At 62.7% G+C, this 22479-nt stretch overlaps 1 protein-coding gene across 1 annotated transcript in view; it reads right to left on the bottom strand.

Annotated features, from left to right (window-relative positions):
• Positions 1-2608: 2608 nt before the first annotated feature.
• Positions 2609-22479, bottom strand: part of LOC130024689 (transmembrane protein 132D-like) — a 124482-nt gene continuing 104611 nt past the window's right edge. Inside the window, exons 7-11 of the mRNA XM_056115384.1 lie at positions 15183-15326; positions 6616-6821; positions 5673-5946; positions 4641-4832; positions 2609-3760 (exon numbers count right to left, since the gene is read on the bottom strand). Coding sequence (XP_055971359.1) covers positions 2609-3760; positions 4641-4832; positions 5673-5946; positions 6616-6821; positions 15183-15326 — 1968 coding nt within the window. The remainder of the gene's footprint in view (positions 3761-4640; positions 4833-5672; positions 5947-6615; positions 6822-15182; positions 15327-22479) is intronic.

The raw sequence follows: 22479 nt of genomic DNA, 5'->3' as shown, positions 1-22479 counted from the left end.
ATTCCTGACCCAGCTCTGACCTTGGGCTCTGGGGCCAGTCCGGGGCCAGCCAGGTCTCCTCCTGCTCTGTGAGACCCAACTTGGCAGCTCAGGGCCACTGCCTGGATAGAAGCCGGCATCCCCCGGGTGGCTGGCCCCATCTCTGGGGGTCCAGGAGGGAGACGCAGTCACAAGGGGACCAACAGCCACTCTTTATTCACAGCCAAAGGACCCTGTGCAAAATCTGCTTTGAGACCCCTTGCAGGCAGCCAGCCCAGCCCAGGCAGGCCTCCCCCAAGCCGCGTCCTGCCCCCCGAGACACAGGCAGGCCACGTGAGAACAGGTTTCACCCCGACAGCCTCCTGCTAGGTGCTGGTCTGTTATCACGGAAACGATTCCCCTGCCGTCAGGGGAGAGCATGGTGGGAGGGCAGCTGGACGCCCACCTTCCCGCCGGGCCAGCACGGCTCCTTGCGGACACACGTGCAGGAGATGGACGCGGAGGGCCGAGGGCTGGCTCTCACAGAGGTTCAATGTCTGCCTGGGGGGACCCACATCTGGGTCCTGTGAGGCGCAGCGACACCCACCCAGCCAGAGGCTGCTGAGACGCACCTGCACCTCCTGGGCCCTGCGTCCCCAGACATGCAGAGGGGACCCAGCACATATGTGGAAGGTCGGGGACCCGGGACCCAGCCGCGCCCACAAGGGAGACAGGCGGCACATCTGCACATGGTGTCACTGTTTGTACTCACGTGCCAGCACACATTATTGCCTCTGCTCTTGTCCCTGCACACACGTCTTCTACACGTGTAACAGTACTTACATGTTATTGTTCTTACACACATTATTGCCTCTGCACTTGTCCCTGCCCACACACGTCTTCTGCACACGTGTAACAGTACTTACATGTTATCATTCATACACACATTATTGCCTCAGCACTTGTCCCTGCCCACACACATCATCTACACACATGTAACAGTACTTACATGTTACTGTTCATACACACGTGCCAACACACATTATTGCCTCTGCACTTGTCCCTGCCCAAACATCATCTATACACACATGTGTCACTGCCTACATGTGTCTCCAGCCACGTGAGTTATTGCCTACACACATGTGGTTACCTGCACATGTGATCTATACATATATGTCCCTGTCTAGACACACATGTAATTGTACATGTGTGGCCCTCTACACACATCACTATTCATACACATTTGTTTCTACCTCTACATACATTCACCATCTACATACACCACCACTCATACATGTTTATCACTACCTATACATACGTGTCACTGCCTATATACGTGTGGCTGCTCAACACACTTATCACAATCTCTGCACACGTGCTCCTGTCTATAAATATGAACCACTGTCTCCACATGCATCCCTATACCCATGTGCCCCATCTATACACGCATGTCACTGTGGCCACGTCACCATATACACACGCGCCCCTGTCTACACACGCATGTCACTGTGACCATGTCACCATATACACACACGTGTCCCTGTCTACACACATGTCACTGTGACCACATGTCATCATATACACACATGCCCTGTCTACACACACATTACTGTGACCACATGTCACCATATACACACATGCCCCGTCTACACACACATCACTGTGACCACATGTCACCATATACACACGTGTCCCTGTCTACACATGCATGTCACTGTGACCATGTCACCGTATACACACATGTCCCTGTCTACACATGTCACTGTGACCACATGTCACCATATACACATGTGCCCCATCTACACACGCATGTCTCTGTGACCACGTCACCATATACACACGTCCCTGTCTACACACGCATGTCACTGTGACCATGTCACCATATACACACGTGTCCCTGTCTACACCCGTGTGCCCCACATCTTCCCTTGCTACTGCCTGTGTTCCGTGCAGATGAGAAGGGCAGCCCTTGGCCGGACAGGCTGGCCTCACGGCCAGTTCAACCGGCCAGTGAAGGTAGGGGAGGGGCTGCGTCTGGCCTCACAGTCACCGCCTCTGCCAGGGGAAGCTGAGCTCGGACTGTCCAGGGCTTTAGTTCGTGCAGAGAGGGCCCGCGGAGCCAGCAGGAGGCTGTCCTGACCCTTTCCCCCGGGCCGAGGGGACCCTGCCTGCAGGGGAGGGAGACGCTCCCTGAGCTCCGGCCTCTGCTGGGCCTACCCGCGGGCCGTGGTGGGGGTCTCTGTCCACTACATCCCTGTGGTGGGGCCACATGGTGGCCTCCCGGATGATGGCCATGAGTGTCGTGCCTGGCGGGCAGGGGGGCGCAGCCTGCACAGCCCGAGCGGGCGAGAGAGCCTGGTCCTGGCCTGGCATTTACCTGGACAGGGGCTGGCCTTGTCCATGCCTCCTAGGTCCGTGGGGGAAAAGGCCAGTGCACACTGCCCGGACATGGGAAGCTGGGCCAGCCCCACCTGCACCACTCAGCACCGGGGCGCCCCAAGTGGCCACTGAGGGGACCCATGAGCCCTGTGGGCTCAGACACGGGAATCTCAGTGCCGTCCCTCTGAGGCCTCCAGTCCCGCCCTACAGTGGACATCAACCCCCGGGGGGCCGGCTGCACCCACGAACATCAGCCCCAGGTGGATGTGGCTCACACGCCTTCGTGCGGGCGCTCCCAGCTGCAGAGCTGGCCCTCACGGGCCCCCACGTCCACACCCTGGCAGCCCCAGCGGCCAGTGCCCTCCCCGTGGGTCAGCGTGGCGGGGCCCCCGGCGTCGGGCGAGGCGGGGATGAAGGTGGTGAATGTCACTCGTTTTCGCTTGGACGTGGGCGAGGCAGGGGGCTCGGCCTTCCGCTCCCTCCCGCCGGGGGCCGGGGCGCCCACGGCCCTGCACAGCTGCCCGTTGGGGCTCGTCGGGGAGCCGCTGGCCAGCAGGTACTTGCTCTCCTCGAAGTCCAGGCCCCTGTCCAGGGCCGTGGTCTGCTCCTCGGGGCAGGAGGCGAAGCCGGCGGGGTTCTCCAGCAGCTCAGCCCGCTGGCTCAGGCCCACCCAGTCGTGCGCGTGGCTCACACCCTCCGCCTCCTCGAAGGGGCCCCTCTTGCGCCGGTACCGGAGCGCGAAGGCGGCGCAGTTGGCCAGGAAGAGCAGGATGGCCAGGCAGAAGACGCCCAGCAGCGCGTACATGCCCACCTCCAGGTCGCTCAGCCCCTGGGCAGCCTGGGCCAGTTCGTCCTCCGCTGGGGCTCCGCCACTTCCAGGGTGGCCCCTCGGGCCGGGGAGGCTGGTGAGGCCGAACGGGACAGTGTGAGGCCCCTCCTCGTCCTGCCGTGGGAAGGCAGGCCTCTGTGTGGCCAGGCCTCGGCCCTGCGGGAGGCCCACGGATGAACTACTGGCCGCTGCACCCCCTCGGCCGCCCCATTCCTGCAGGGGCCAGCGGGGCCGGCGGTCACCGGCTCCGGTCTCCAGGGGGGCCGCTGCCCCCGTGTACCTGCCCTCGCTGGTGTTGGGGCGGACATCGTTCGGGCCGAACTTGACCTTGAGGTCGGCCGTCCCCGCGGCCAGCACGCTCCTGCGCTTGGACTTCTGGCACTGCTCGCTAATGGCCAGCTCCACCTTCACCAGGCCGCCCTGCCCTTCCATCTCGGCGGCCACCGTGGGCCACCTGGACTTGGGGTCCTGCCGGACGGACACCACCTTCTCGTCTAAGGACGTGGCCAGCAGGGAGAAGTCCTTCCCGTCGTAAATGTCCAAGGGCGTGACAGCCCCGTCACTGAACTGGACCCAGCAGCTGAGGACGGCTTCCTACGGGAGAAGGAGGGGCCGTGGGTGGGCGGCAGCGGGTGGGCCGGGCCGGGAAGGGCCGGGCGGGACCGAGACCCGCAGAGATGTGTGAGGGGACGGGCTGTAGACCTGAGAGCCGGGCTCACGAGAGACTCACACGCTCCGGAGTGGCACAGCTCAGGACACCACCACAGGCATCCCCACCTCAGTTGAAAGGAGTCATGGCAGGGCCAAGATGGTGTGAAGGCATCTGCCCACATGTGGCTAGCGGGGTTCAGGCCTGGCACCCGTCAGGGCCCTTGAGCCCCACCAGGAATGATCCCTGAGCACAGAGCCAGGAGTAAACTCTGAGCACTGCTGGGTGGAGCACAAAATTTTTTAAAAAATGGGCTATTTTAGCCTGGGGATTAGGCAGGCTTGGAAGGAGGGAAGGGACACCCCTTGCAGTCACCCACCTGTGTGATCCCCCGTGTGACTCTCCTGTGTGACCTCACCTGTGTGATTCCCTGTGTGACCCTGCTGTGTGATCTTACCTGTGTGACCCTCCTGTATCCTCACCTGTATGATCTCACCTGTGTGACCCTCCTGTGACCTCACTTGTGTGACCTCACCTGTGTGATCCTCCTGTGTGACCCTCCTGTGTGACCTCACCTGTGTGACCCACCTGTGTGACCTCACCTGTGTGACTCATCTGTGTGACTCACCTGTGTGACCCTCTGTGTGGCTCCTTCTGTGACCTCACCCGTGTGACCTTACCTGTGTGACCTCACCATGTGACTCACCTGTGTGACCCCCCTGTGTGACATCACCTGTGTGACTCACCTGCCAAGTAACCCTCCCAAGTGGCCCCCTGTGTGGCCCCTGTACTGCGCCTGGCTCTCCCCGTCCGGGCCGCCCGTACCTGCTTGGGCCTCTGCAGCAGCTCCTGGGCTGTGGCCGTGGCAAAGACAGCCTTGCTGCTTCCCGGGCTGGGCTGCAGGGACAGGGAGAGCCCTGCCACCAGCTGCACCCCGAGGTCGGTGATGGCCACCTTCTCCTCCAGCACCGTGATGGTCTTCTCGGCCAGGATGGCGTCCGACAGCGGGGACAGGATCTGGGGCAGAGCAGGACTGTGAGGCCCGGACACACCCGCAGGGGCAGGGCGGGGGGGGGAGGGGAAGGCTGACAGGGGAACGTCCACGCTCCTGGCTATTCCTTCAAGATACTACAGGTCATGGAGATACACAGTGCATCATGGGACAGGGAGCCGTCACATATTAGTAGGAGCACTCGTGTGTTATGGGACAGTTGCAACACGTGTGGATCATGGAACAGCTGGAACGTACATGTATCATGGGATTAACAGGAACATACATATGTCAAAGGACAGCGGTAAACATGTGTCACGGGATAGCTGGAACACACGTGTATCAAGGGGCAGCTGGAACTTACACGTGTCAGAATAATAGGAACATATATGTGTCATGGGATAGCAGGAATATACATGTATCATGGGTCACATGACAGTCGAGGCATGAATGTCTCATGACAGTGGATGCATGTATGTGCCACGTAGCAGGGCATACATGTTTTTGTGACAGTGTGAGCGTGTATGAGTCACATGATGAACCATGTGTAGGGTGACAGTTATGTGTGTCCTGTGGTGGTGGCAGGCAGGGGTGTGCTGCATGATGGGGCAGGGGCTGTCCACGCTCACGTGGTCCCATGTCTGCTGGCACGAGTGTCCCTGCACAGGGCCCGCAGGCAGGGGCCGGGCAGGGCAGGTGCTGGGCTTGAGGTGCCCGTGTGGGCAGGGTCCGGGTAGGGCTGGGCAGGGCTGGGCTCGAGGTGCCCATGTGGGCAGAGGCTGGGCAGGGCCGGGAGGGGCTGGCGCTGGGCATCGCGCCCCCCGCCCTCCGAGGATGACAGGCAGCCCGGCCCATTGGGGTCCTACCTGCAGCGTGGCCATGCCTAGCTCTTGGCCCACCAGGACGTGGCCCTGCTGCAGTGCGGCCACCCGCGGCTCGTCCACCTGCATCGAGTCCCTCACCAGCTCCGTGATGTCCACCTGCCAGTCAGGGCCCAGCAAGTGCGCGGGCGGTGCCCCGGGCTCGGCCGCCTCGGCCACGAACTGGGCAAGGACCCGCACAGTGGCCCGCTGGAACTGCAGGGCGCAGCCGCGGGCCCTGCGCTGCTCCTCCTCCTCCTCCTCGTCCTCTGGGCCTGGCCTGTGGGTCAGTAGGGGTCAGCGTGGTGAGCAGAGCCCAGGGCTGGCCCCCCCCTCAGCACTCCTGCCATCGGCGAGCCTGGAGCCCGGCGAGGGCCGGCATGTGCAGAAGTGGCCACCGGGACTCTGGCCCCCGGTTCTGCCTTAGATCAGCCCTTGGGCCCTTGCCTGTAGCCCCGGGGAACTTCCTGTCACCCGAGACCCCTTCCTGTCCCCCAGCCCAGGCGTCCTCCCGGGTGCAGACACGGCCTCCTCGGCCCTCTCACCTCCTCCGAGAGGAGGAGCTGGACTCTGGTCTCAGCCTGGGGCCACAGGCGAGGGCCCAGGGCCCTGGTGTGTGTGGCTACACCTCACAGGGCAGCCCTAGAAGAAGCCTCCAGGCTCCGCAGGCCCAGTCCAGCAGGTGGGGACTGGGCCGCTGTCCATGGGGCTGCTGTCCTGGCCCATGTCCTCTCTGGCATGAAGAGTCCAACAGTCGCACCACAGCACGGTGGGGATGGTCCCCTGGATGGAGGCTTGGGGAGGCACTGAATCTCGGAGGCAAAGGTGGGGGCTGCGGGGGCCGCAGGGCCACACTGTCCAGCTGGACGGGTCTCTGGCCTTGACCCTAGGGGTGTGGGGCCAGGGCTGGGGGACCCGGGAGGGGGCGGGGTCTTGAGGCCGCACCCACCTCCTGCTGGCCGCGACGGGCACGCGCCAGCCCTTGATCTGGTTGAGCTCAGGGTCGGAGACGTCAATATGCAAGGGCAGCCGCGGCGCCCAGACGGTCAGCGCCAGAGCCCGGCTCAGCTCCTGGTGGCGGAAGAACGCCGTGGCCCCGACGCGGCCCCGCAGCTCCTTCCCGTTGGCGAACACGGAGTCGCAGCGCTCGGACACCTGCGGGGACGCGGCCCTCAGGAGCGGTCACTTCCCCAGCCCTGCCCCATGCGGAGGCTGCCTGCATGGCTGAGGGCTGCAGGAGGTGGGGTCTTCACGGGGGGGGGGGGGGGGGGGAGGCGTGCAGCAGTTGGCGCGCGGCAGGACAGGCACTCCCGACTAACGCCAACTCCCGCTTGGTTTCTCCAGGGCCCCGTGACCTGGCCGGGACAGCCCTGCCCGGCTGCCCAGGAGCACGCGAGCAGTTTCTTCCTCAGCGGCAGGCGAGGGCAGCGAGGCCTGGGCGGGCGTGAGGGTCTGTCAGTGCGAGGGGATGCGAGAAGGAAGCCTGGGCGCCCGTCTGCGGTGACCTGGGCCACTTCAGGGGCCGTGCAGGCAGGAGGGAGGGACAAGGCGAACCCGGGGGCTGAGGGGATGGTAGGGGACAGCAGCGGACGGCAGCGCCACCCCCGCCCCGCCCCCAGCGCCGACACTCTGGCTGCAGACCTCATACTCCGAATCTCCGCCAGCCCTGCCCAGCCCTGCCCACTCCTTCCCTCTGGACACCACAGCCCAGACTCGCCGCCCAGGGCCATGGTGAGCAGGGAGATCAGAGGGTGGTCAGAGGCCAGTGTCCATAGCACAGATGGACCCCAGACTCTCCCAGAGCCGCGAGCTCTCCTGGAGCAAGGAGTTTTGTACACAATTTGGCCTCTGCACACATAGTGCCCTGGACAAAAGCCCATGGACTCCTATTCTGCAGTGTCCAGCTGCCCACAGACACCTGTTCCCCAGCAAACCAGCTGCCCACAGATGTCTGTTCCCCAGGTGTCTGGCTGCCACCAAAGCGCCACCTCAGCCCCTCTGGACACTGGAACTTGCATGAAACTTGGCCGTGCATCTGCTCATTTGTATGTCAGAGCCCACTGACCACCCTGCCTGGTCCCACCACCATCGGGGGACCCACTGACCCCCCTGTCCCCCCTGCCCGGCCCCGGTGCCCTCGGGGTAGCTTCTGCTTGCTCGTGCCTTTTCTCTGAGTCTGGGTCTCTGTGGGAGCAGATGGTGCTTCTCTGACATTTCACAGCATAATCCTAATCCCTGCCACTGCTGGTCAGTATCTCTCCCCTCCCTGGCCCACGTGGCCCCTCCCCTTCCCACGGGGGGGGGGGGAGGGCGGCAGGGCTGGCCAGGTCGAGGGCGTGCCCAGAGGCTGTGCCTGGTGCAGCCAGGCAGACACTCAGCCTCAGGGGCCAGGTGCACACCCCCCCTCCCCCGGCCGTCTGCCTCTCAGAGCCCACAACCCCCAAGGGACAAGTTCTGGTCATGGTCATGGTCCCCCAACCCGTCTGGGGGCAGCTCACCAGCTGACCGTGGGGCTTGAGCGCCATCCCGAGGCCCAGCCTCCATGTCCAGCTTGTCCCCAAGACCCGCGAATTCCAGAAGGTTCCAGGAAAAAAAAATCACGGCCATGCCAGTGGCCAGACGCAGGCCTCGGCATCGACCCACCTGCTCCATTTCCTGCATGTGGCTGGGACCCGTTAGTGCCCCGACTCAGCCCGATAATTAAAAGCTGCAGACAACACGCACAAGCTTTGCTCTTAGAAACTTGGGATGAAAAAACAAAATTGAAAGCAAATATTTCCTTAGTATTCCCAAACTTTTAGGCTGGAGGACAAACACTGAACTTTCAGCTCAGCCTCGTTTGGACCACCCCCCGCCGGGGGCGTCACGCAGAGCGATTACCGTCGTCACCAGAGCAGGTCTGAGCCAACCCACCCTCCACTGTCGCCTGTGTCTGACAAGCCATTTAAAGAACACTCTTCAGGAAAAAAAAAACACCGTGTCACTGAGTAAGGGGAAATGATGCTTTTCTTTGGGAGATGCCTGCCAGGAGCTGTTTGTCGGAGCGGAGGAGCAGGGCTGCGTCTGTCACCTGCGCACACACCTGTGGGCGAGGCAGGCGCAGCCATGAGGGGGCTCAGCTGGGGCCCACTGGGGCCGGCAAGCTCGCCACTGGGACCTGCTGGGCCCCTCCCCAGACTCTGGGGCCCGGGGCCACTTCCTGGGTGGCCAGGAGAGCCGCCGGGTCCCTGAGAGGCCCCCTGGGCTCTCCGTGTCACAGTCCCACCCCTGCCTCCTTGGTTCTTCTGCCTGTGGCTGGCGCCGTGGCAGCCGCCTTGAGAACATGAGGTACCAGCGGGCCGTGAGCAAGAACTCGGCCTGTGGATCGGTGGCGGGAGAGTGGCTAAGGCCGGGCTCCCTGTCTCCTGCAGAGTGCCCACATCTGCTCCGGCTCCGAACACAGGTCACAGGTCACAGGTCGCAGGTCACAGGTCACAGGTTGCGGGTTGCAGGCAGGTTTTGTTTCTGATCTCGTGGGTGAGGCTGCGGTCAGTCGCATGGGCCCTTCCACCCCAGCACAAACGCAGCTTCCCTCCTTCTTTTGACCTGGGACCACTCCTGGACCCCTCCCGAGCCCCCTCCCCCGGCCTCCCTGGGTGGCCGCTCCGCTTCCCCTCGCCTGTGGTGGAGCGACCGTGGGGGCCTGGCACTCAGTGGTGACGGAAACCCCAGTGGGGAGCGGGGTGGGACCCAGCCCCACCCTCCTGGGCATAGAGCAGCCGCCGGCCGGGCGCAGGGTGACGTGGTTGCGAACGGCTGAGGCCGTTGGACACCCGGGGCCGGTCAGAAGAGAAACTCTGAGAGGCTCAAAGGAAGCTTCTCGCCTCCGACCCACCTGCTGCCCTGAGCCCGGCCCGAGCTGCACACCAGCGTAGAGATGCTCCCAGATGCTCAGTGTGTCTGTGGGTGGCCAGCCCCACCTGCTCCCCACACAGGAGCCCCCAGCCCCAGGCTAGACTGACGGCTCCCGTTGCTGTGACACGTTTGGCCTGCAGGGGGCGTGCACAGAGCCGGCCCTTGGGGAAGCAGCAAGGAAGGTGCTGGAGCCTCCGGTTCCTGCTTCCTGTTAGCCCTGGCTCCAAAGAGGAGCGAGTGTGCATATGTCCAGACACATGTGAGCGCATGTGCGCATGCATGTGGAAGAGTGTGCATGTGTGTGTGTGAGTGCAGTTGTGCACGTGGGTATTGGACATCAGCATGGGGCACCCATGTCTGTGCCGGGCACATATGTGTGCAATGAGTGCACACAAAGATGATGCGTGTGCATGCATGGACACGTGTGTGCACATGTTCTCTCTGCACACGTGTAGTGAGCATGCGCGTGGTGAGCGTGTGTGTGTGTGTGTGTGTGTGTGTGTGTGTGTGTGTGTAGCAGCTCAGGCAGTGAGGCTAAGTGTGAATGCGCCCAGGGCCAATTCAGGGAGCAGACAGAGCCACTGGGCCTGGATGTCCACCTCCCAGTGACAGCCAGGCCAACGCCAGCTTTGGGGGCCGCACCCTGCGGGGGGGTTTCCCGCTGCTCCTTCTCTTGCGCCCATCCCAGCATCCTGGGCTGAGCCCCCCTTCCCATGAGCTCAGCCCACACCAGCCACCAGGACCTGGCGGAGCGTGCAGGGCCGACCGACTGTGAGCCCAAGGTGGAAGCTGAAGGCGTGGGGGCACGAGGTCAGATCCTCCAGCCAGAAGAAACGGCTGGTGCCGCCGGTTTCCCTCGAGTCTCCTCAGCAGCTCCCAAACAAGCCTCGCTTCCAGCAAAAGCTGAGCGAGACGGCACCCACCCGTCTCCAAGACGGCAGACTCAGAGCCTTCAGGAGGCGCGGGGTGGGGTGGGGGGAGGGGGGCTTCGCGGGCACTCTGGGAGATGTTACCCGGAGAGAGAGGTTATAGTATCAGCTGGGGGGAAGTCGCAGCTTTCTGCGTGGGCCCTACTGTGACAGGCCCTGCCAGAACAATCCCCGAGGTGCCTCCCCTGGGCCTTGGTCAGCAGTACCCTCGCACCTGCCCTGCCGGACTCGTCCACTCCAGGAGCAACCCACTCCGGCTGCTCAACTGCTGAGAACCATCGCGCGTGTTCAGCACGTTCGAGGACGAGCGCCCCCGCCTCTTGCCCGCCAGCCCTCGGCATCGCAGTTCTGTCTCTTTGCTGATTCTAGACTTTCCCTTTATTTAATTTATTCCGTAACAATTAATTCATTTATCTTGCTCCCTCCAGCATTCCATGCCTGGCTGGCCCCACGACCCTCGCCGAGAGCTCGGGGGGCACCAGGGGTCACTCCTGAGGGACTCCGCTCAGCCACATAGCCGGGGGTCTGCAGCTCTGCCCGGGGAGTGGGGGCTGCAGCTGGGCCTGTGTTCTGAGCTCCGAGCACCTCCCGTCCCCACAGCTGGGTTTTGTCTTTATTTTATTTATTGGCTTTATGGGTCACACCTGGCCGATGCACAGGGGTTACTCCTGGCTCTACACTCAGGAATTACCCCGGTGGTGCTCAGGGGACCATATGGGTTGCTGGGAATCGAACCCAGGTCAGCCGCGTGCAAGGCAAACGCCTTACCCGCTGTGCTATCGCTCCAGCCCTGGGTTTTGTCTTTAAACCTCACCTGGTTTCTGAGTCAGGAGGTCTGGGCTAGAGGTTGCCCTGGCCTCTCTCTCCGCTCCGTGACTTCCCTGGGAACGCCCATGGGCACAGTCGTCCCCACACACAGCTGCTGGGCCCACGGCCTCACAGACACCGCCCCGGACACTGCCGGCCTTGGCCGGGAGTCCAGCCGATGGCCTGAGAAACCACCAATGCCCGAGGCTCTTGGGAGCGTGCGGTTTGCCGTGGCAGGCCGGGTCTTTCCAAACAGAGCCAGAGCCCTGTGTGGCCCGGCTGGGCGTGAGGGCGCCGAACACAGCTGGCCCGCAGCCAGCCCTTGATTGAGTCCGTGGTGGTCTGACCTCCCCATGAATAGTCATGAGCCTCCAAACCCCGTTCTCATTTAAGCGGGTCAGGGGTGAGGGGAGGCGGGCGGGGGCTGCTCTCCGGGGTCCAGCCCCGAGCAGACTGCGAATAAGTGAAGGATGGCAGGCGGGGGCGGGCGGCGGTCCTGAGTCGCGATGGGCTCAGCCGGTGTGGAGCACCAGTGCGGGCAGCAGAGCCACGCCGAGATGGGCGAGGGGCCGCGGCTTCCAACGGAGCCGGGTTTACGGGAAACGCCGGTCCTGGCACCGCGAGTTCCCGGAGCCGTGGCGCGTGCTCAGTTTGTCCCGGCCCCGCGGCCTCTGCCTGGTGCCTAGGCCTGCAGGGTGGATGTGCATGTGTGTGTGGGTGCCCTGCATCCTCACCCTGTCCCTTTTCACTCACGCCCCACAGGTGGGCCGAGTTGCATGCAGCCACTCTCCTAGAGGCTTCTCTGGGCATCCAGGGTGTTGCCCCCACCCTGGCCTCTGCCTGCAGGACAGGCGCTGGGCCTTGGGGACAGAGCCTCCGTCTCGAGTGGCATGACTGAGCTTGCGGTGCGGGAGACTTGACGGGGCTCCCTTGGCTGAGACCCCCTCGGGAAGTGGGGCAGCAGGGTCGTGGGGGGCTGCGTGACCCTGCTGGGACCCCTTCCTCGCCCGCCATGCCCGCCCAACCATGCTGGTACCCAGGGGACCGCGGCTCCCCCTAGGGGCGGCAGCGCCCTGCAGCCTGGGCACACGTGGGTGCTGGCAGGACTTGGGGTGTCTGTCGTCTCACAGCGCCAGCCCGGGAGCCTGTGGGCGAGGGGCACACAGGGAGCAAGATGCCGAGGGGTGCCACAGGGTGGGGGAGACACACGCCCCCTGGGCAGTCACTGCATCCTGCAGGCACCTTGGCCCCGCACCCGGGGCAGCCACCCCAAGGACTGGGGGGAAGGAACTCCCCACAGGGCTGCCTGGATGTCCTCTCGCCCCGAGGGGTTCCCCGGTCACCCCCGCAGCCGGGGTGGGCCTCCCCCCTGCGGGCTCCACACAGCACTGCTCATGTCTGCATCCCTTCACGGCCTGCTACTCTATTTTACGGCAATCCCCGCAGTGCTCAGGGATCACTCCTGGCTCTGTGCTCAGGGGGCCGTGTGGATGCCAGGGATCAAAACTGGCTTGACCATGCGCAAGAACAATGCCTTAGCCCTATGTCGTGGCCTTCCTTCATTTGGGGGATGGTGCTCAGGGGTTACTCCTGGCTTTGTGCTTAGGGGTCATTCTTGGTGGTGCTCAGGGACCACATGAGACATCAGAACTGCACCCAGGTCTGCCGCGTGCAAGGCAAACTCTCTACCTGCTGCAGTGTCCCGGGCCCCAAGGAATCCTTCTTTCCCTCACCCAGGCAAGCGGCTGCCTCTGACATGGAGGTCCAAGCTAAGCCTCCTTCCTGTTCCTCTCTCCCGCCCACGCCACTCAGGTCAAAGGTCGCTGTGCTGGGGGGGAGGGGCGAGGCTGCGGATCCCCTCCGCCATTCTAATCGAGACCCCGTGCCAGTGCTGTGAGCCTGGCGCGGGTGGCCACCGGAGGGAGACTCGGTGAAGCCGCTTTTCCCTGAGTGCTGCTGCTGGTTCGGGTGCTTCGAGGACACCCTGCCTCCTCTTCCCGCTGTGAGCTCCCTGCTGTGGAGGCACAGATGGCAGCTGGCTGAGCCGCACTAAAAGCGCGCCCGCCCGCCGGGTCCACCAGGGTAGTGCCAGAGAGGGGCCGGCATCCGGCTGCCGCCACCAGGGGGCGCCCCAGGCTGGGATGAGCCCAGCCGGGAAAAGGAGGGGCGGGCAGGGGTCAGAGCACTGACCACATGCCCCTCCCCCCCGACCCCCGCTGCTTGGGCATGGGCGCTTCGGCCATTGCAGGTCCTTGCCGTGCCCAGTCAGCCACGACCCACGTGTCCAGCGCGAGTGCCTGTGGAAGGCTTGGCGGGGCAGGCGTCCCCGCCGTGTGCCCAGACCAGAATCCGAGGGGCGGGGAGGCTTCCCAGTGGGGGGGTTTCATCTCCGCAGGACTCAGCATGGCAGCAGGCCCGGCCTGAGAGCGTGGCCACCCTCCCCTCAGCACTGTCCGAAGCCTGGGGCCAGCCCAGACCTGGGGCTCCTCCTACCCTTACCCCACCTCCACAGCACCCCATCTCATGCGGGAGTGGACAGTCAGGCCAGTAAGCCCCAGGCCGCAGCCAGCAGAGGTGGCCCTCACGGCCGATGAGTGGAGGGAAGGGGAGAACGCGGTCCAGGAGGCTGCCGGGAACTGGAGACGGGTGAAGGAGGGGCAGGAAGGAATCAAACTGGGGGCAAGAGGGGACGCAGGAAGGGGGCTGCGGGGGGCAGCAGGGAGGGGCAGTGGGGCAGCAGGGCCCCATGAAGGGAAGGAACCAAGAATCGGTTTGGGAGAAGCCGCCAGGCGGGATGGACCAGGCGGGATGGGCCAGATGGGGTGGGCCAGGCAGGTGGGGCTGAGCTCATAAAGGGATCCCTGCGGAGGGCTTAGGCTGGGAAGCCTCAGGGTGGTCCCGGGGCCTGGTTCTTAGTTTCTAGTGTCATCACGATGCTGCTCATACAACACTGGGCATTGGAGAGCCCCCCGGGCAGCCCGAAGGCCCCCCCCCCCCCCCCCCGCGCATTCATGAACGCCCGATGCAGGGCAGCAAGCAGCGTAAGGAAACCGCGAGGCAGAGTACGTGACTCAGCAGTCAGGGGCCCCACGGTGGGTATAGTCTCCACGTTTGTTTCTTACTATTCTAACAGGATTGCTATATTTAAAACTTACTGCGTACTCTTCATATATATATGTATGTGTATATATATATATTCTAGCGCCGCACTTAACCATTTGTGTGTGTGCAGTGCACCCGTCTGTCATGCTCACACACACGTGCCTATCCCTGTAGGAAGCGAAGCTGTCAGTCTGGCCAAGACAAAGTCACGGCGGCTCTCCAGGCCAGGGGACCTGCTCTGTCACTAAGCCCGCAACCCGGCGGCTGGAGAGTTGGTGTCGGGGAGACCGTGTAGACCCATGGTGGGCTGAAGCCACGGCACTGCACACTCACTCCTGAGCCAGCCTGAGGGGGGCCCGGGTGGCCATGCAGTTGAGCCTGGGGGGCCTGCAAGCCCAGGGGTGAATGCTACTGGCAGGGGACCTAGCTCCTTCTGCGACCCTGGCATGGTGGGGGGGACGGGCTGCAGGATCCGGGGTCCCTCCTGCCGGGAGTCTGAGCGCTGAGTTGGGGCTAGGACACCTCCAGGCTTTACTGTGTGAGTGAGTGACCTGGGTGGGACTCACTCTGCTGGGCGGGAGACCCTGGGGAGGGAAGGGTTTCCCTGCAAACGACCTCCCACGGTGTAGCCAGCCTCTGGCTCAGACCGACGCAGAGTGACCCACGTGCTACTGGCCAGGGGATCCCCCAGCTCCCCCCGGGACCCCCGGGCTCTGTCCCAGCAGGAGCAAGGTGTGGGCCCTCCCAGCTGCACGGTCCAGCCGGGCCACAGCCAGGCACTTGCCTTGACGACGTCTTCGTCCGAGGACCAGCACTCCAGCGAGCCCCGCACCTCAGCCACGGCCCCGTCCTCCTCCACGGCCACCACGCGCACCGGCACGGCCACCGTCCTGCCCGTGAGCACGGCCGTGTTCAGCAGCTCCGCCTCCTAGAAGACACGCACAGCCGTCAGCCCGCTGCGGCCACGTGTGGACTCCCTGGCTGGCCACGGGGTCTTTGCTCGTGGCTCCCCCACACCCTGCCTCCCGCAGGATCCTCACTGCACTGCAAGGCACACGGCTCTGCTGAGTCTGGGGCACAGAGAGGCTCTGTGACCAGCCCGAGGTCACACAGCGCAGAAGCGGTCAGCTCTGAGCCCCAGCCTTGGACGTCACAAGCCTCTACCCCCTCTGCTCTCCCGAGAGCAGGTCAGCGACGCTTGTGCCAGAGCACCCTAGAGGGGGCCGGCAAAGCCCAGGGAACCTTCAACCCCCAGGCCCCATAGCTGGGCCCCCCATCACAGCAGTGAGAGCCTGGGGGATGCAAATGACCACCCGCTCAGAGCCCGGTTGTGCTGCCTAACAGGACAGGCCCTGCCCCTGCACTGCCCAGGCACTGGTGGGGCTGCCACAGTCTTCTCTGCTGACCAGGATTCTGGGAACCAGACTGGACATTCTGGAACGTTCCCGAAGAGCTGGGCAGCATTTCCTGTGCAAACGCTGGTGCTGGTGCTTCCCCGGGTGAGCGCGTAGCACCCTGCAGAAACTGGGCAGAGTCACTGCCCGCGGCCCCTCTGGGGCAGGGGGAGACTTGAGTTCTCACTCACTGCTGGTGCATGCCGGGAGGTGTGGGTTCCCCGACAACTGCTTATCTCCCACGACTGGGGCCCCGACACCTCGTTCACCTCCCGCAACTGGGGCCTCACCACTGCTGGGACAAGACTCCTCTGTCCCCACCCGGAGACTCGCCGCGGATCATGGCAGATCTTCAGCATCACGTTTCAGAGAGAAGCGGCAGCCACGTCATGGATTCCTAACCCGGGTCGACGGGGACGACCCCAGAGGCGGCTGGTGGGCTCAGAGCCGCTCCTCGGGAGGCCATGCAGGCCCGCGGCCCCTGGGCCAGCCTGGGTGCGGGTGCTGTCCCACAGCCTGTCCCCAGCTGTGGCTGTGACCCCCGGGTGAGACTTGAGGCCCATCGGGGTGGGGTGTGCAGAGCAGAGACTCGGAGGGAAGCCGGGAAACTGTCCCCTCCCTGCCCTGGGTGTGAGCCCAGGGCCTGGACAAGTTGCAGACGGGTGAAGGAAGGGCCAGGAGACGGCGGCCCTGAGGCAGAGTGGGGGCCCACAGGCGAGAGTGGGCAGCGCAGACTGGGCCTCGGGGTCTGTGCCTCTGGCCTTGTTTCAGGGGCTGCGGACGAGGGCACCCAGCAGGAGGGGAGGAGGCACTTTTCCCCCGTGGTCTTGGGGTCACACCGGCAGTATTCAGGGGTCCATATGGGACGCCGGGGATCGAACCCAGGTTGGCCACACGCAAGGCAAACCCTCCCTGCTGTGCTGTCGCTCCGGGCCCAGCAGACACTTCTGTGAGGTGCTAAAAATCCAGCTCCCTGCCCCAGACCGGAGCTGTCAGCCATCTGGACACTGGCTGCAGGGTAGAGTGGGTGTGTGTGAGTGTGTACATGTGAGAATGTGTGACTGAGTGTGTATAGTGTGAGTGTGAGTATGTGTGAGTATATGAGTGTGTGTGAGTATGTGAGTGTGTAGTATGTGTAGCATGTGTGAGTGTGGGTGGTGTGTATAATATGTGAGTGAGTGTGTCTGTGATTATGAATGTGTGTAGTGTATGAGTGTGTAGTATGTGTGTGAGTGTATGTGAGTGTGAGTGTGTGTAGTATATGTGTGAGTGTATGAGTGTGAGTGTGTGTATAGTATGTGGGTGAGTGTGTGTCTATGAGTGTGTATGTGTGTATGTGAGTGTGTGTATGTGTGAGTGTATGTGTGAGAGTGTGTGATGTGAGTGCATATGTGTGTGTGTGGGTGTGTGTGAGTGTGTGTATGTGAGTGTGTGTATATGTGAGTGCATGTGCGTGTGTGAGTTTTGTGTGGGGGTGTGTGTGAATGCATGTGTGCATGTGTGTATGTGAGTGCATGTGTGTGTGAGTGCGTATTTGAGTGTGTATGTGAGTGTGTGTGTGGCAGGGTTTCTCCTGCCAGGCCCTGTGCAGATTTCTGCGCCATTCGTGTTCAGACCCTCAAGGCGGGGTGTGGGGTGGGGAGGTGCCCTGTGTCTCAAGGGCCAGGCCTACCCCCAGGGCGGCCCCGGCTAGCACTGTCTGGCTTTGACATCGCACAGGTCCGAGCACCCCTCTGTGTGGCCCCTGTGAGACACTGACTCCCTGATGCTCCCCTCCTCCCTGGCGCCAACCCTGCCCGCCAGCTGTCCTCTCTGCTGGACACTCCTCAGGCCTGCAGGCGCCACACGGGCCTCTCAGTGCCGGAGCTGTGGGGATGGGAGTGCGGCTCTCCCGCCAGCCCCCACACACAACCCCTGCCACCCGCCCTGCAACAGTAACTCCCACCGGGCACGGGCGCCTGGGTCACAGGGTCGGGGCCTGCCCTGCCGAGAAACTGTTCCAGAAGCTTCCTTTCACGTTCACGTCATCCCAGGGGCTCCGTGGGCACCTGTGCCTGTGGACGGTGTCCTCCCAGAGGACTCCCAAGCCGTGTTCTGGGAGCGCGGCTGCCACCGACAGCCTGCGTGTCCAATCGACAAAGGCGACCGAACCCTGCACAGCCGGGAGCAGCCCTCGCGTGCCTGCGCGAGATGAAGGGAGTCGGTTAATTGGCGCGAGAGGACCTGTGAGATTAATGCACATCAAAGGGCTCCCGACGGGCGGGGGGGTGGCAGCTCTCACGCGCCAGGGCCCGCTGGCCTTTGGGGGCCGCGCTCTGCCCGCACGTCCCAGCTCTCCCCAGGGGCCCGTCCCAGTCACATGGAGCGCCTGTGTGGGCGGGGGCGGGGTGGGGATGCGAGTGCAGGGTGTGGGGTGCAGGTGCAGGAGTATGGGGGTGCGGGTACAGGGGTGTAAGGGTACAGAGTGTGGGGGTGCAGGTGCAGGGTTATAGGTGCAGAGGTGTGCGGTGCAGGTGCAGGGGTGGGGTGTAGTTGTAGGGGTGTGGGGCTGTGGGTGCAGAGATGGGAGTGTGGGTACAGGGATGTGGGGGTGCAAGTACAGGGTTGCGGTGGGGTGCAGGAGTGAGGGTGTGTGTGCAGGGGTAGGCGTTCAGGTACAGCGGTGGTGGTGTGGGTGCAGGGGTGTGGAGTTGCAGGTGCAGGTGCAGGGGTGGGGGTGTGGGGGTGTAGTTGTGGGTGTGGGGGTGTGGGTGCAGGGGTAGGGGTTCAGGTACAGGGGTGGGGGTGTAGTTGTAAGGGTGTGGGAGTGTGGGTGCAGGGGGAGGCGTTGCGGGTGCAGAGGTGGGGGTGTGGGTGCAGGGGTGTGGGGTGCAGGGTTGTGCGGTTGCCAGTGCAGAGGTGGGGTGCGGGTGCAGGGGCGTGGAGGTGCAAGTGTAGGGTCGGGGTGTGGTGCAGGAGTGTGGGGGTGTGAATGCAGGGGTAGGGGCTCAGGTACGGGGTGGGGGTGGGGGTGGGGGTGCAGGGGTGGGGGGCGGGTGCTGGGTTGGGGTGCGGGTCAGGGGTTTGAGAAGATTCTTCCTTCCCCACACGAATTCTCTGTCCAGACCTAACTCTGCTGGGGGAGGTCCGACGGGTTCATCCGCTCTCACCCTGCGCAGTGGAGGGCGGGGGGGGGGCATCTGACCCCCATGCAGCTTGGCCGGTGGGGGAGGCACAGGCTGCCTCAGCCGAGAGTTTCCCAGGGTCCGGGAGCTGAAACAAGGCTCCGCTCGGCCCGGTGCCACCTGGCCCAAGCTGCCGCGGGGACTGGGTGCTCCAGGGGGAGTCGCAGGCAGGAGGGGAGTAGCCACGGGGCTGAGGGGTGCAGACTCACAGAGCCGCAAGGACCCACAAGGACCCACAAGGACCCGCAAGGACCCGCAAGGACCCACAGAAGGGCAGGGGAAGCAGGCCGGGCCAGGTGGAGGCCAGCGGGGGCCTGGAGGGAGGAATTAAAGCCGGGGGAGGTGCTGTGGGCCGGGTGCAGAGGCGGGGAGTCCTGAGGGGGCATCGGGATGGGCAGGGTGGCGCTTGCTGGGCAGTCCTGGGCGCTAATCTCTGCTGCCTGCAGGATCTAAGCTCGGGTCCAGGCTGGGTGCAGGGGAGGATAATTCAGCTCCCTGTGCCGGGCCGAGCTGGTGCCTCCGAAACCCGCTGTTCCTCCCCCATCTGATTTAGGGTGACCCTTGGTCCTTTCACCTGCCCCAAACACAGAATTCAGCACCCCCACCCCCGCTCTCCCCGCGATGAAGGAGTTCCACGCGTGCCCTATTTTATCTAAATCTGCTCCGCACACTGTAGGCCATCGAGCCGCAGATCCATAAAGAACGCCAATGGTAATGACTTCTAGGTTAATTGGATAGGTTTTTAATAACGGATAGAAATATAAGTACTATTATTGTGGGTGAGCATAATGATTTTTATTCACAAAGGCAGTCTTGGTGGTGAAGTCCATTATCTTAAAAGTATTTTGATAAGGATGGATCTGTGTGAGGGTCCCGGCATCTCAAACACAATGGTTAGAGCCCATTATACATGCTTAATAATTAGTTGGCCAAAGACTCTCATTAGATGTACATTAAGTGTGTATTTAAGCCATATTTGAGACACTTCATTAAGAATGACATGGCGGGCTTTGCTGCATAGCTTTAATAAAATTTCAATCCAATTAACGCCGGGATTAATGCTCGAATTTGCTCTCTGAGCACTGGACGCAGCACCTAATTCTTCTTGTGCTTTCCCACGGGAGCCTGGCTCTGGCCACTTCCTGAGATCTGCGTCAGCTTTGTTTAGGTGGCTGCAGGCACCAGCCACGTGGCCGTTCTCAAGGACCCTTTCGATGAGCTTTTGCAATGTTCTGGAACATTCCATCATTCCTGAGAACGGTCCTTTGGAAGTCTCTGCCCTCCGCCACGTGGTGATTTCCACGCCCGGTGTGCATTTTCTGGAAGTGACGTGTGTCTTTTCCCGCAGACTTATTTCTCGGGCCTGTATGTGTGGACGTGGTCACGCCATCATGCGTGACTGGGACTCCCTGTCCAGGCCAGGTAGGCTTCGTCCTGGCTCACTCCTGGCTCGGGCCTGAGGCGTCACGGTGGACATGAGCTGCTCTTCACCTTGGCTCTTGTGATTGGGACGAACCCCCAGGCCGTGGTCCCCTGTCCATCCCTCCCACCGCTGAGCCCCCTGCCTCCTCCTCACCGGGTGGACACTGGCTGCTTTCCTCACCAACGCCACAGCTGTGAGGTGCAGCCGCTCGCTCTGGTCACTGCTCACGGCTCTCGGTAGGTGGATGGACGCCCATGCCTGCCGGGAAGCCAGCTGCTTTCAGTCGGGGCCTTAGGAGTTGAGGTGCCGGGAGCACTCTGAGGAGGCCTGTGCATGAGGGGACGCCATCTCTTCCAAGCCTGGGTGGGCTGGGCTGTGGCCGGGCCTTCTCCACCCTGGGGGTCTCTGTCCCTCACCACCTGCCGTGGAAATCCACTTCCTGCTCCTCTTGGCAGCGGGTCCTTCTGCTCCAGATGCCAGATGGCCTTTGACTGTCCGGCCAGCCTGGCATCTGTGGTCCTCACCTGTCTAATGGCTCGTGATGTCCAGCGATGTTTCACGGATTGATTTACCCTCCATGAGTCTAGACTTTTGTGTCAAAAATCATTTCCTCATCACCCTACAAACCAATGGTTTTGTTTTTTAGCTTTGCTATTATTTCTGGATGCAAATGCTTGCCAGGTACACACTGTGCGGACAAATTCCGTCAGGCCCGGGTTTGCCTTTTCGCTCTCTTAACTCTGTTGCATGCTCTTAACTTCCGCGGCAGCCAATGGGCCATTTCTCTCTCTGTTGAATCTTGCTTTTGATGTCATAAATCTCTGCCCAATCCAGGGCTACAAAGGGTTTCTTTCCTCTGTGATTTCTCTTGGAAGCTTTCTAGTTCCAGGATTGGAAATGAGTCTATGAATCATTTTGAGTTAATTTTTATATGTGCCATAAATTTCCCTCTGAGCTCTGCTTTTGTTCGAGCCCATACATTTGGGTACAGTTTGATCGATCGCCCTTTACTTTTCACTCCCTTCAAGTTTCTTCTGATTTCCTCTGTGAGCCCCTCTTTGGGGTGTCGAGGAGCTGCCGATTTGAGTTGTGCGTGGAAGCATTCCGGCTCCTGCTCCCAGCCATCCCGGGGTCGAGGTTGTTGCCACGGCTCAGCGATCCATCTGCCTCTGCTGGAGAGGAGGGTGTGGTTGCGGGCCCCAGAGTAGCCCCGGCTCCAGGCACGGTGCTGGCGAGGCTGCTGGAGCCACTGTGCAATCCTGGCCTCATAGCGCCCACATCTTGCTGTCCTGGCTTCAGCGCCCGCGTCTCGCTGTCCTGGTCCCATACACCTGCGTCTCCCTGTCCCGGCCTCAGGCGCCCGTCTTCCTGTCCTGACCTCTGGCGTCTGTGTCTTGCTGTCCCGTTGTCCTGGCCTTAGGCGCCCGCGTCCGCTGTCCACGTCTCGGGGAAGCTGTGAGCTCTGCGGTGCTCGCTGGGGTGTGTGACAGGGGTGGTGAGGACAGAACTGCCGGGTTAGTCAGCGGCACAACAGCCCCCAGCCTGGACACGTGCCCCTTTGCCCCTTCGCTGTCCCATTTGACCACGTCCTCACGTTTTCTACCAAAATCATCAAGGAAACGTTCTTCCTGTGGCAGATCCAGAGAGGTGATTGCACCAGCCTGCCCTGCTGGGGGCAAGGTGGTGTGTCGCGGACCCCGACTCTGACCCCAGCACCTCCTCATCCTGCGGAGCTGAGCCGGTGGCCAGCCGCGGCCAGCACTGCCCCTGCCTGGGAATGGGGCCTGGACCGGGACCAAGTGGCCCCTCGGAGGGCGGGGCCGCAGCCAAGGCCGGGGCGCTTGAGTGGGGGAGGGGACTCGGAGCCGGGCATGGCCTCCAGGGTCAGGTGGGGATGCAGGACGTGTCCCTCTGAGGTGTGGCTGCTGGCCCTGAGCCGGGCGGGTCTCCCAGGCACTGCCCGCCCGTTCCCATGGCCCCACAGCTGCTCCGCTCCTACACACCTGCCGGGCATCTGACTCCTCCCCTTCCCTCTCTTTGTCTGTTTGTCTCTCTCTCTCTCTCCCCCTCTGTCTCTCTCCCTCTCTCTGTGTCTCTCTG

Source organism: Sorex fumeus, unplaced genomic scaffold, assembly GCF_029834395.1.
Source record: "Sorex fumeus unplaced genomic scaffold, SorFum_2.1 ptg000029l, whole genome shotgun sequence".
Lineage (NCBI taxonomy): Eukaryota > Metazoa > Chordata > Mammalia > Eulipotyphla > Soricidae > Sorex > Sorex fumeus.
The sequence above is the reverse complement of the archived record's forward strand: the minus strand, read 5'-3'. Positions and strand labels throughout refer to the sequence as shown.